At 38.6% G+C, this 13,089-nt stretch overlaps 1 protein-coding gene across 1 annotated transcript in view; it reads right to left on the bottom strand.

The window, feature by feature from the left end:
* Positions 1-13,089, bottom strand: part of MOXD1 (monooxygenase DBH like 1) — a 177,426-nt gene that overhangs the window by 58,434 nt on the left and 105,903 nt on the right. Inside the window, exons 12-13 of the mRNA XM_036768249.1 lie at positions 10,851-10,936; positions 10,201-10,275 (exon numbers count right to left, since the gene is read on the bottom strand). Coding sequence (XP_036624144.1) covers positions 10,201-10,275; positions 10,851-10,936 — 161 coding nt within the window. The remainder of the gene's footprint in view (positions 1-10,200; positions 10,276-10,850; positions 10,937-13,089) is intronic.

Below are 13,089 nucleotides of genomic sequence, written 5' to 3'. Positions count from 1 at the left end.
TCGCTTCCAACCTTTATCAGGTTTGAGAAGCCCTGGGCCCCAGCATTATTTGTACTTTTAGACCATTTTATAGCTTTTCACAAAGTAGAAAACCATATTCTCAATCATACCTCAAGAATCTCTCCTCAACAGTCTGGCTTTTGAGGTAATCAAAAGCCAGGTATGTGGAGATGGAGGGAATGGGAATCTCTCTACATCAAATCACAGTGTCTTCCTGACTAATATGTCAACTAGAAAAAAATATGTAGTCTGTTATTGATTTTGACACATTGACCCTAAGAGATTTATTAAATTCCTAATGCCTTTGAGTTCCTTGATCATCGGACCACCTGGCCTCCAGGACCCGATAAATCAAAGGGATCCTCAGCTTATTTCAAACTGCCATTTTTCCTAGATGGAGAAGGTCATATGTTTTCCCCCTTGAATTTGCTCAAATTTTCAAGTAGCTATTCAAATTAAAATCTTCTAGCAGATTCCCCCTCTCTCACCCACCCATTATGTAATTAACATAGCCTTCCCCCATCCCACCCCCCTCAAGCCCTTTTTATGGCAGTGGTAACATTCATTATAATGGCTGCTGAACTCCAGACTCTAATGTTATTTCTCTAATTTGTGGAAATCAAAGGATAAGGCTTTCCTTGAGCAATTCCACAGCTTTATCCCTGAGGTGATCCCAAAGAGCTCTCACATCAATTAATACAATTTGTGGGTAGCTGTAAGTGGTAGTTACATAAGCAGTGGACTAGGAAGGAGGTGATTTGAATTCTAGTCTTACTGAAATGATTTCATGACAGTTTAACTTTGCTCAGGTTGCTTAATTCCTCAAGGAGACTTTTCTTCACTGCCTAAATACTAAGAATACAATAAGAGAGGATAAAGGACTCTAGAAAATGTCAATAGATCTTACTGTCATAAATCCTATGGAACCAATATATTTCTAAGAGTCTTTCTGTAAGATTGAGTTTCCTGTTATCGTGAGGAGGTTGGACCACTTCTCTGTGCCACCCCACTCCCATTTGGGCAGAATCATCGGAAAGAAAACAGCCACAATTAGATCTAAATATTCTCTTTCTTGAGCATTTCAGAGCAGCTACTTGGCCCCAAATTCTCTTGTTTCTGCCCCTCCTCTCCACTTCTACTGCCACTACTCTAGTTCAGACCCTTGTCTGTGCTATCCAGAACTATCATAATAACCTCTTGATTATTCTTTCTTCTTTTAGTCTCTCTCCTCTCCAATCCATTCTCCAGAACCCTTTATCTTCTCTATGCTGCAGCCAAAGTAAAATGCCATATTCTCTGAATATATCCTGCCTTTATGCCTTGATGCATTTGTATACATATTCTCAAACCTTACCCCCCCCATCTTCAGATATATTGTCCCTGGTAAATTTTACAGAACTTTTCTCTATATCGTAATTGCAAGACCAAGGCTAAGTACCTTCTGAAATCTAGCTTGGAATACTAAGGTTCAGGGCTTCTGAGTAAAGGCAATGTGTTTTAGTGGGAAGAGCACCAGATCTGGAGTCTGGAGAGTTGGGTTCAAATCTTAGGTCTACTAATTACATCACTTAGCCTCTTTTGGCTTTAGCTTTTATCTTTTTAATTCATAAAATGAGGAAACTGGACAAGTTAATTATTTCTAAGGTATCTTCCAGCTCCAAATCTTATAATGCTAACTGTTGAATCTGGAAGGCAGCCTGACTGTATCTGAGTAGTTTTTTTCCTAATCACAAACTTATCCCTCATGTAAACTGACTTACTGCTCCAGGAAGAGTCCAAAATACAGCTAAGATACACAAGTCCAACCTTCCTCCTTTCACCTCTACCATTTAGGTATCTCAGATAATGCCACCAATAAGTGCTTAAGGTAAGATTTGAACCCAAATTCTCCTGACTCCAAGTCTGCTATCCTATCCATTATATAATAGAGCTCTCATGTTCCCCAGAAGGTCCCCCCACTCCATTTTTGCCCTTCCCAAGCTCTGGAAGCTTTCTTTCTCTGATCCTCTCTCACTAGCAATAGCCAAAACTGTCTGAAGTCAACAGAAGCATAACAAGATATACATGGTCAATGTATGGACTGGTTTTATGTGGTTATTCTTATGTTTTACAAGTGTAATGAGAGGTATGGCACATACATAGAATGCCTTAGATGACTGGCATCTCCATATGGAGGACCATAGCAAGCAGATGATGTCTCTCCACCTAAGATAATCTGTGTATGTCCTCTAGAACACTAGAACTTTTTCTTTGTTTTGTTTTCATTTAGAGAGAGATTGGAGAGGGAGAAGGGAACTAGTCATAGAGATGACAAAAAGAGGAAAAAAGGGGGGAATCATAATATCTTTTAAATATACAGAAGAGAACAGATGGATGTTCAGAAGGATACACAAACTAGAAGGAAAGTTTTGAAACTCACATGTTTAATTTATTATATTCCTTTTTTTAAATGTAAGCTGTATGCATGATAAAGTCATGATATCCTTTAAAGTTTTGAGCCCTGTTTCTATTCTCCTATGGATTATGGAAATTTAGCTCCTCTGTGACCAGACTTTTTTTTTGCAAAATGATGAGGTTGTTCTAGATGGACTTTGAGAGTCCTTCCAGTTTTAAATCTATGATCACATTATCTCATTTCAGCCTCACAACAACCCTGTTCTGTGTACTACAGGTACCTTATAAGGTGTAAATTGAGGTTAAGTGAATTTTCCATGGTCACATAGCTAATAAATGTCAGAGGGAGGATTGAAATCTATGGCTTCCTGATTCCAAGTCCCCTCCACTGTCCTGTGTACTCCTTCCTTCCTAAAGCTTCCCTACCTAGAGCAGAGAATTGAAATGAGAATTTTGTGGGCTGTAAGCTTCTCATCTCTGTAATCAAGGTCTCTGTGGCTGGAGAGTGGGTGGCAAGGAGGTTGCTGGTCTCCCCTTTTCACTTCCAGACCATGATTAAAGGCTCCAGCTATTATATTGGAGTTTTCTTGGGTAGAGTTGAAGCCTCATCCCTATGAACCAAGTTCAGGGAGAATAGAGAAGCTACACAAGCTGCTATCAAAGCAAGAGTTTTGTTTCCTGTGGTTTTGTGGATTGCTATTCTCCAGGCCATGGTTACCATCTCTAAAGCTATGACTTGAGTGACCTCACCCCACCTGACAGGTAAATTTAATGATGATGTGCTGTCCTAGGATAGGGTCCTGACCAGGCCAGTCTGGCACTTCAGGTTTAATCTAGGAATAAAATGAAACATTCATTGAAGATCTGACAGTTATCAAAAGGTGGTTTGCTTAGTCATAGGGAAGAAGGATATTGAATGAGGACACATATTGATCTAAGTGAATATGGTTCTCCTGCCTCTGTTTTGCCCAGGGTGGTCCATAGGTCACAAGGTTAATCCCAACTCAGCTCTATACCACCACTGCTTTCTCACAGAAAACAATCTTTGTGAGTGTGGGGTGAGAGGAGGGGTAATTTATACCTCCTCTGATCCAGCAGTATCCTGGCCCATAAACACCTGGGTCTGGTGGAGTTCACAGTGAAATGCCCCCAGGAGATCAAAACTATGCAGCAACACCCTTCCCTAGCCTGGAATTTTGCTTGAATATTGTCTTAGCCAAATCTGCCTAGAATGTCAATGGATCAGAAGAGGTATAAATTACCCTTCCTCTCCCCCTACACCAGCTGGAGTATTTGACCAGCACTTGACCTTCAAAGCTCCTCTGTCTTCTTAAGAACTCCCAAGTAGAATCCCTAGCCCTGTGGCAAGTCTAAGGCCACATTCATTCATTAATCTCCTACTAGGAAAATACGAAGAAAAAAAAAGTCCCTTCCATAAGGAAGCTTACATCCTACTTGGGGAGGAGGGGCATCTACACTATCAAAAATAACGGAAGCATACACAATCCATTTGTGTGACTACCTTCCCACAACCCCTCCTTAAATTACTATTCCCATCTTTTGTCATTTTTACCGATTTTCAGCATTGGAGGTGAAACCTCTGGGTTGTTTTTATTTGCAATTCTCTTATTATTGGGGGAATGGCTTTTGAGATTGTGTGTGTATACATATACAAATACATATATATATATATATATACACATATATTTATATGTGTGCATGTACACACATCTACATATACATTTATATAGTGCATGCTTATATATACAAATACACATATGCTTGTATACACACATAAGTACATTGTGTATACAGAGAAATTTGATACAAATATTTTCCCCATTCGACCACTTCTCTTCTTATCCTCGATATGTTAATTTTGCATGCTAAAAAGCTATGCAGAAGCTTTTTAGTTTCATATAATCAAAATTATCTATTTTATCTTTGCCTCTATCTCACCTCTGGTCAACAATACATCTCCCTATAGAAGTGAAATGTACTTCTCTAATTTTTTAGTCGTATGATCTTTAATATTAAGGTCATGTTTCCATTTGGAGTATTTGTGGAATATGATATAAAGTGTTGATCTGTGCCTAATGCCTGCCATATTACTTTCTGGTTTTCCCCAGCAGTTTTATTAAAGAGTAAATACTCAGTCAATAAACATTTATTAAGCACCTACTAAGTACCAGGTTCAGTGTTAAGCCCTGGGGATACAAAAAAAGGCATAAGACAGTCCTTGCCTTCAAGCAGCTTACAATCTAATGAGGGGAAGAGAACAAATTAAAAAATGAAGCTGAAAAGGGGTGGATAAGTGGGAAGAAAGCATAAAGAAGTCCTGGAGGTAGGGTGGGAAATGATCTGAGGAAATGAAGGTTTCAGAGTTGATTTTATCTTGCACAGAATGAAAAGTTTCTTGAAATCATGAAGTCCAGGAAAATAGCAGGATAGGAAATGATGAGCTGAATTCACTGCACAGCTTTGCAATTCAATCCCTTCCCTGTTTATTCTAGTTTTTCATTCTTTAATCAATGCTCATTATACTTATGCATCCTCTCTTTAATCTTTGTATCCTTCATGGAATTGAAGCTTCTAAAATACCTATTTTGAGTTCCTTCTTCTAAACGGTTTCTATATTATTATTTTGTAGATCTTGCCCCTGTCCCCCTTTTATTTGTATGCAAATACCAATTCCTATAAGAGATAGAAATGATAGAAGTATTTATCCCATGGTACGAATTTTTCTATGTCACAGATAGTACCTTTTACTACCCTTATGTTAGGAAGCGGATAGATGATATAGCAGATAGAGTTCTGGGCCTGGAATACTGGGAAAAGAGGAGTAGTTCCCTTGTTACTAATGGCTCGTTATGTGTAGGGCTTACAAATGCACTTATCAGAACAATTACTTATAAGAAATTAAGCAGCCTCACCAATAGTTAAACAGGCTGACTTCTGTGGCCTTATTCTTCATTGCCCCTTCCTATTCCCCTGGGGGGTACCTGGTATAGCTTAAGGACACCATTTACCCAAAGGACAGAGACATGGACACAATGCTTTTGCCTGCCTGACAGGCTCCTAAAAACTACTTTTTATATTCATCTAGCCTAAGAGGTCCACAGCTTTGTCCGGACTAATCCACCAGTTGTCATCTCTTGATTCTCCTCCTACCTCTTTGATCTCTTCTTATCTCTTTTTTCTAGATCATTATCTTTCTCCTACCCACTAAATGTGGGCATCCCCTAAGGGTCTGTTGTGGTCTCTCTTTTCTTTCTTTACACTCACATCTTTAGTGATTTTTATCAGCTCCCATGAGTTCAGTTATAATCTTTATATAGATGACTTCAACATTTACATATAGTTATAATTTTCTTTCTGATTCCCATTCCTCTATAATCAATCACCTAGATGTTCCATCAACATTTCAAATTCAACTTGTCTAGAAGAGAACTTACTTTTCTCCAAACATATCTCTACCAAATATTTTTTCTTGGTCCTGAGGCCGGTTATCTACATACACTGTTGCTGTTGATCCTTCGTTCTTGAAAAGGACCAATGACATCAGGAGGGTGATGACTTGACTTGCAAGTGAACTGGATTTAAGCGAGGCAGAGCTGCTTAAAGTCATTAGCCTCACTCTCTCCTCCAGAGTCATTGGAGTCCAGTGACAAGACATAGGTCAAGATGAATGGCAATGGCCTTGAATGCAGTGGGAGACTTTTAAAGCTAAAGTCTTTTCCGAGTCTCAGTTTGTCTGAGGCAATACCATTCGACAATTAAAGGCTATGTAAGAATTAAGACAAAGATGGCCTGGTTTGCCTTCACAAAAGAATCAGTCTGGGAGTTCCTTCAAGCTAACTCCCCACATATTAACTTGGCACAGAGTAGGAGCTTAAATGTTTATTTAATTGAATTTATGAGTCAAATTAGTAAAGGAAGGCACCAGTGTTGTGAATTAGTTCTGAGCTAAGCTAGTTTGTTTCTATTCAATCATGTCCAACTCTTAGTGACCCCAGCTAGGTGGTGCAAGTAGATAGAGTGCTGGACTTTAAATCAGGAAGACCTAAGTTCAAATCCAGGCTCAGACACTTACTAGCTGTATGACCCTGGGCGAGTTACTTAACCTCGTTTGCTTCAGTTTCCTCATCTGTAAAATGAGCTGGAGAAGGAAAAGACAAACCACTCCAGTATCTTTGCCAAGAAAACCTCAAATGGGATCACAGAAAGTTGAACTCAAACGAAATGACCAGATGACAAAAAACAACAAACCAACTTGCCTCTTTCCTGAGAATGTGACTCTGAGGCATGGTCTTTTATCTGCTTTCTTATGGCAGCATAGAGAGAAGTCAACATTCTTACATCTTTGATATAACTAGGAGGTAAGGCACCTGCCAAATGAGTAGGGATGCTTGCAGTGAAGCTAAGAGCCTTATGAACTCTGACTATAACACAAGGACAAGTACACAATCTTAACAGTTGACAAAAAAATCTCCACAATAATAACTCACTTTTCTAAAACACTTTAAGATTTATCAAGTGCTTTGACTATGTGCATATGACCACTATAACCAAGATGAGGAAACTGAGCTCAAGGAGTATATTAGCAAGCACCCTGGCACACCCAGGACAGCCTGCTAGCAGTGGTTCTTTGATCTGCTTTTATAAAGGAAAGACATCTTCAAAGGGGTTAACAATTAAACAAAGCAGACCTTATTCTATCTAACCTTCTCACAAGGGTTGCTGAGCACCAACTCCTACAGCATTCCCTAATCACCCTTCTCGCAGATCCAGAGAGAAGGGGGTGGGGCAACTCCCCCTACACCTTGATGGGGTCAATCGAGACAGGAACAACTTGTGCATTCCCCTAAATCCTCTCAAGCCTCAGTGGGGCCAGATGAGGCAAACACAGACTCCCCCGCAGCCTTGATGGGGGCCAATCAAGGCACACACAGCATCCTAGCTGGTGCTTTTTAACTCTAAACATTCCCCACTCACTGACCAGTGCCCACCTGCTTTATACTTACACTCCATCCCTCCAGGGTCCTGACCTTTACAATATAAACAGGCAACATCTGGCCCCTACAATCTACATGGGTCGTGGTGATGTTTTGAACCATAGAACTCATACCTAACACATGGGAACACGAGATTGCTATGGCAACGGATCCTGGAAAACCAAACTCCTTACGCTTACAAGGAGTTTGTAACTTCCCCGTGGTCACACAATAAGAGTCACAGTCAGGATTCAAAACCAGGTCCTGCCAACTCCAACTTCAGTGTTCTTCCTCCTACATGATGTTCTTTCTCTACAAGATCCCTTCTTGTTCTGACATTTCATGTTTCAATCTTTGGAAACATCATCTTAACTTATGTAAATGGAGTGTTTTGTATTAAGCAAAAATAATTTACTTCAATCCCAACGAAAGAACTCTTTCATTGTACAGAAACACATATACTAATGTAGATTCTTTTTGGTGGCATAGTCTATTCTACATTGATATGTGAGCAGAGTAGAACTCATTCAACTAAAAGTAAAAGCACCTGGGCTCCATAAAAATAAGCCTTTCAAGTATTTTCCAAAGGAAGTTTCTGCTTCAGAATGGAAAAATGAATAGTTGAGGGGAGGAGTGGATGACTAGCCTTTTTGATGACAGGCTGTCATCAGACGCCACTCTTCTCCTGCCTGGTGCCGTCGTACTTTTCTGAAACTTACCCCATCGTACCTGGAATCTTCTATTTCTGGAATCTCATAGGCTAGAAACTTCCAGTTTCCTGGAAAAAAAAATGGCAGGCACCTCCCTACCATTAGCTTCAGGGATAAGAGGCCAAACAGAAAAACACCTGGCCCTCATGAGCTGTCCTCACACATGGAGTAGAGACAGATTCAGTGATTCAACCCACTGAAGTAGCAAGAGTTTGGCATAATGAACTGCTAAATCCTGGGAAGAACTTCTTATGAAACCTTTGTGGACTCCCTCCTCCTTAAAAGATCGTTGAGTCAAGGCTCTCTGGTATCATCCCTGATTTTATCCCTTCCTTGTCCCATTTTAAAGGTGTTGATCCTAGCCCCATTGTAAGGGTTGGTGGGCTGCTCTTATTAGGTCAACTTCTGAGCCTGTTCAAGGGAGGGCATGAAGATGCTAGCACATTACTCTTCCTTTGTTGCAGTCTGATTTTTCCTTTGTACTCTCTGGGAATGGAGGTATAAGGTATCAAGGGGCTTTCCTTTAAAATTGCCAAATAAAAAGGTCTATTGATTTCAGTTTGACTGCCCTCATCTGGTTCCTGTTGCAGCAAATGAGCCTAACAACTTCTTGCTAGATATACCTTGACACATGCCAGACTAACAGGGTCTGCCTTCCAAAATAATGACAAATGAACCAGTAGCCTTTACTGATGATGTCACAGGGTAACCATGAGGCAGGGGTGTGTTGGTAAAAAGTTAACAATTAGTTTTCCAAAAAAAAGTACACACAATGTACTTTTATATTTAAGCTTCATCATTCACATTTTCTCCAATACTTTCTTAAGCCTAGACAATCAAAAAAATAATAAGTCAAACCTTGATTTGTAGCATTTGCTGATCTCTGAGGTGTAAATAAATGCTCACATCAAAAATTTAACAATTGGTGATCCAGGTAGGAGCTGGCTCTAGCATACCCCTGCCAAGAAGTGAGGACGGAGTGAAGTTAAGCTAAGAAGAGTTCCCATGGGTTTGCAGAGACAAACTGAGTGTTTTATGAAATTGTATAGGCAATAGCATATTTCTCATAAAGAAAATTCTCATAGAAAGTTGTAGAATTGGATAGATTATAAAAAAAGTCAAATACCAGTAGCAATATATTTTACAAACATTACAGAATTTTAATTAAATGATTTATTGCAAGTGGATGAAGGAAACATTTCAAAACATAATCTATATTAAAGACTTTATATGACATTGTTTTCCAGAAGAAAGCCAGCTTTAAAATGGCATCAACAAAAGCAATATATGCAGTTGACTAGGCTAGTAACAGGAGTACTTGAATCACTTGTACATCTCAAGGAGAGAACAAGATACCACAGGTAGATTTAATTCCATTTAGTTTATTAATACCAATCTAACATAAAACTATTTTGAAAATGTGGAAATGTATCTGAACTGTACAGAAAGCAACCTTATTCACGTAACATGATTGCCATGGTGGGTATGCTAGAAACAGAGGGAACGAGAGATCTTTTTAAAATTGGTAACTTGTTTTATTAAGGAAAATTAGTTATTAATTATGCATATAAAAATAAATCTACAAGAGCAACTAGGGCTCAAATCCAGCCAGTATTCATTAAGTGTGACATACTAGCACTGTTTTGGCAGCAGGCTATACAGGTTTCCCACTCTCACTTGCCTCTCCCTTCTGCAGGTCAACTTTGCCTCTGACAAGGAACCACTTTACCTCTGACAAGGAACCAGCATAAAAGGTTCTCAACAACTGGCCATCAGCAAGCTAAGAAACTCTTTTCCTTTGTGGATCTACAGCCAGTCACTTATTCTGTATCCTTAAGGCTCCGGAATCTGTATAGGTGATCAGAGCACTCAGGGCAAACCTTAGCAACAGGAGAGTGAGGAAGGCAAAAGCAGAGTTGTGTGGTTGGGGACTGTGAAATCTCAAAGGAGAACTGAAAAAAAAAGTGAAGGGTACAGCCAGGCCCTTAAAGTAAGGGAACTTAATGTGGTAGTCACTTTGCAATAGTTGGGAATAATGAAAAAAATAGAGAAGAATTGAACATTCAAAAGAGACACAGGCATGCTTAGAGAAAAGGACAAACATAACAGTTGAAAGAGAAAGACAGGATAGTAGTAATAATAATAATAATAATAGTAAGGTAAACTGAAAGAACAAGAAAAAGGAAGAAAAGTGGAATAGAGCCTTCCTCATTTTTTTTAGATAAAAGATTTTTTTAAGCAAAATAGCCAATAATTTTTTTAAAGAAGGGAAACCAAAATGCACAATTGTCCCAGGTTTTCCTTATCCCCAAAGAAAGATTTTATTTCATAGATTGTTCATTTCACTGAACATTGTCATATAGAATTTGACATCTCTCAAAAAGTAGGAGAAGTTGGCTGATTCGTGTTCTCTACATGAGCTAGAAGAAGATAGGGGGAGAAGTGTGTGTCCTAAGAAAAGCAACCTGGGGAGGGGAGAGAGGGAGATGACTTCCAAATAGTCTATGGCCTGTGCCTGCAGCTTAATTGTTCATTTTGATCATGGTAACAAGAGTGCAAACATTCTGTGCTTGCCTGGCATGGAGAACATGACCAAATACAATCAAATTATTATGCAAAATGCCTGGTGCTCACTGTGTTACTGAAGATAAGAAAGAAAACAGTTATCTGGAGAACAAAATTTGGGCATAAAAAGGAGGAAGAAGAGGAAGAGGAGGAGGAGGAGGAGGAAGAGGAGGAGGAGGAAGAGGAGGAAGAAGAGGAGGAAGATCCACACACAAATGGCTCTGGTTTATATGGTCTTTCAACTTCTGGAGGTAATGCTGTCATTCCTTGAATCTGAAATTAAACAAATAAAAATGAGCATGTCTTTCATGAAATATGATTAATGGTCATGCTTTTTCAAACCCATAAGATTCTAATCAAACCCTTTCATTTTACTGATGAAGAAATTAAGGCTCAGGGAAGTTAAATGACTTACCCCAAGGGAGTAGCAGAGGAAGAGTTTGAACCTAGGTCCTATGACTTTAAAAATCAAAGCTCTTTCCACTGTTACATGCTGGCTAGTGACTAGCTCAAAGAGAACAACCAAACCTCTAGATGACGAGGGAGATAAAAAATGAAGAGGAATACCAAGAAGAGTGTTAAGTATAGCTTTGGATAAATACAGACGTCAACTGTAGTCTTAGAATTTCTTCACTCCTTGTTTCCACTTTCTCCATCAAGGCCAAAGTTGGGAGATAAAAGATATATACACATACACACACACACATATATGTATATGTATATATGTACATATATATGTAATTCTCCACATAATATGGAGAATTAAAGTTTTTAACTAATCAGAAAACAGGTATTGAGCATCAACTATGGGTAAAATACTAGCCATCCTCTGTCTCTACCCTTAAGTTGTTGTTGAGTTCTTTTAGTCATGTCTGACTCTCCATGGCTCCATTTGGGATTTTCACCACAAAGATATTGGAGGGGTTTGCTATTTCCTTCTCCAGCTCATTTTACACTCAAGTAGCTTAGATAATAAGTGGGAAAGAGAACATTTACATACAACGATAGCTAATGTTATAAGTTCTTAGATTTTAAGAGATATGTACTTGATATAGACAATAAGTACCATAGTTGCTGAGAAAGGAGTTGGTAGTTTTCAGTTCAATATAAAAAAAAGATCTTAATGATTAAAGCAGTCCCCAAATTCAATGGGCTTCTAGGGAGAAAGCAAGTTAATCATGACTGAGTGATCCAGTAGAGTAACTATTTGTTGAAGATAATGTGATGTAATTCATGCTTTAGGTAGGGGGGAAGAACTAATTGACCCCTGAAGGTCTTTCCAACTTTAACATCCATAAGTCTATAAAATTCTATTATTCAAAAAGAAGATTGAACTTGAAGGGGGTGGGAGACGATAGTAAAACATAAGGGTAGGATTGAGGTAAGCGGAGAGGAAGAGGGAGGGCATCCCAGGCAAGTGAACAGCATAAGCATAAGTAAAGGTGATATTGCATGTGGCATCTTCAATGAATAATCAGTGAACAAGTTTGGCATTAGTGTAGGGTTTGGTTAAGTATACAGTAGGCAATAAGGCAATAGAAACAGGTTTGAGTCAGATTATGTAAAACTTAATTACCAGGCTCAGGAGAGTTGTCTTTAGAAAATAGGGAGTTATTGAAGGTTGTGTAAAACAATATTTTAGAAAGAGTAATCTAATGATTGTGTACAGTATGGAATGATGAAGGGAGAGACCTAGAGGAAAGGAGAACAATCAGGAAGTTATTATAATAATCTAGTTAAAGGAGAAAATAAAAAGTGAACTATTCAAAATAATTTTATAATCCATAAAACAGCTAGGAATTATACTATCAGTTAACATTCAGGGTTTGCATAAGTTGTTGTTGTCCATGTTGTTGTGTCCAACTCTTTGTGACTCCATTTGAGGTTTTCTTTGCAAGGACACTAGAATGGTTTGCCATTTCCTTTGCCAGCTAATTTTACAGATGAGGAAACTGAGGTATACAGGGTTAAGTGACTTGCCCAGAGTCATACATCTAGTAACTGAGACCAGATTTGGATTGAGGAAGATGAGTCTATCCACTGTGGCACCTAACTGCCCCTTTCATAAATACATCTGCAAAACATTATTTGCAAAAACAAGAAAGATACTTCTTGGAGAATATTGGAGAGTTATTCATTGTTTATAGTTGGGCTGTGGCAATGAAAAATATGATACTGCCTAAATTAATGTATAGATATAGTGCTTTATCAATCAACCTGCCAAAAGGTACTAAATAAATAATTAAAATTTTATTTAGAGGAATAAAAGTTCAAAAATCTGAAAGGAAATACTAATACAAAGCAGAAATGAAGGGGCCTAGCATTACCAGATTTCAGACTATATCATAAATCAGTAATTACCAAAACTATTTTAATCTTGTACTTCAAAAAAAATAAAAAGATAAACAGAAGAGATTACATCAACA

The sequence above is a fragment of the Trichosurus vulpecula genome, chromosome 7, assembly GCF_011100635.1.
Source record: "Trichosurus vulpecula isolate mTriVul1 chromosome 7, mTriVul1.pri, whole genome shotgun sequence".
Lineage (NCBI taxonomy): Eukaryota > Metazoa > Chordata > Mammalia > Diprotodontia > Phalangeridae > Trichosurus > Trichosurus vulpecula.
Note: the sequence above shows the minus strand (reverse complement) of the source record. Positions and strands in the feature narration are given on the sequence as shown.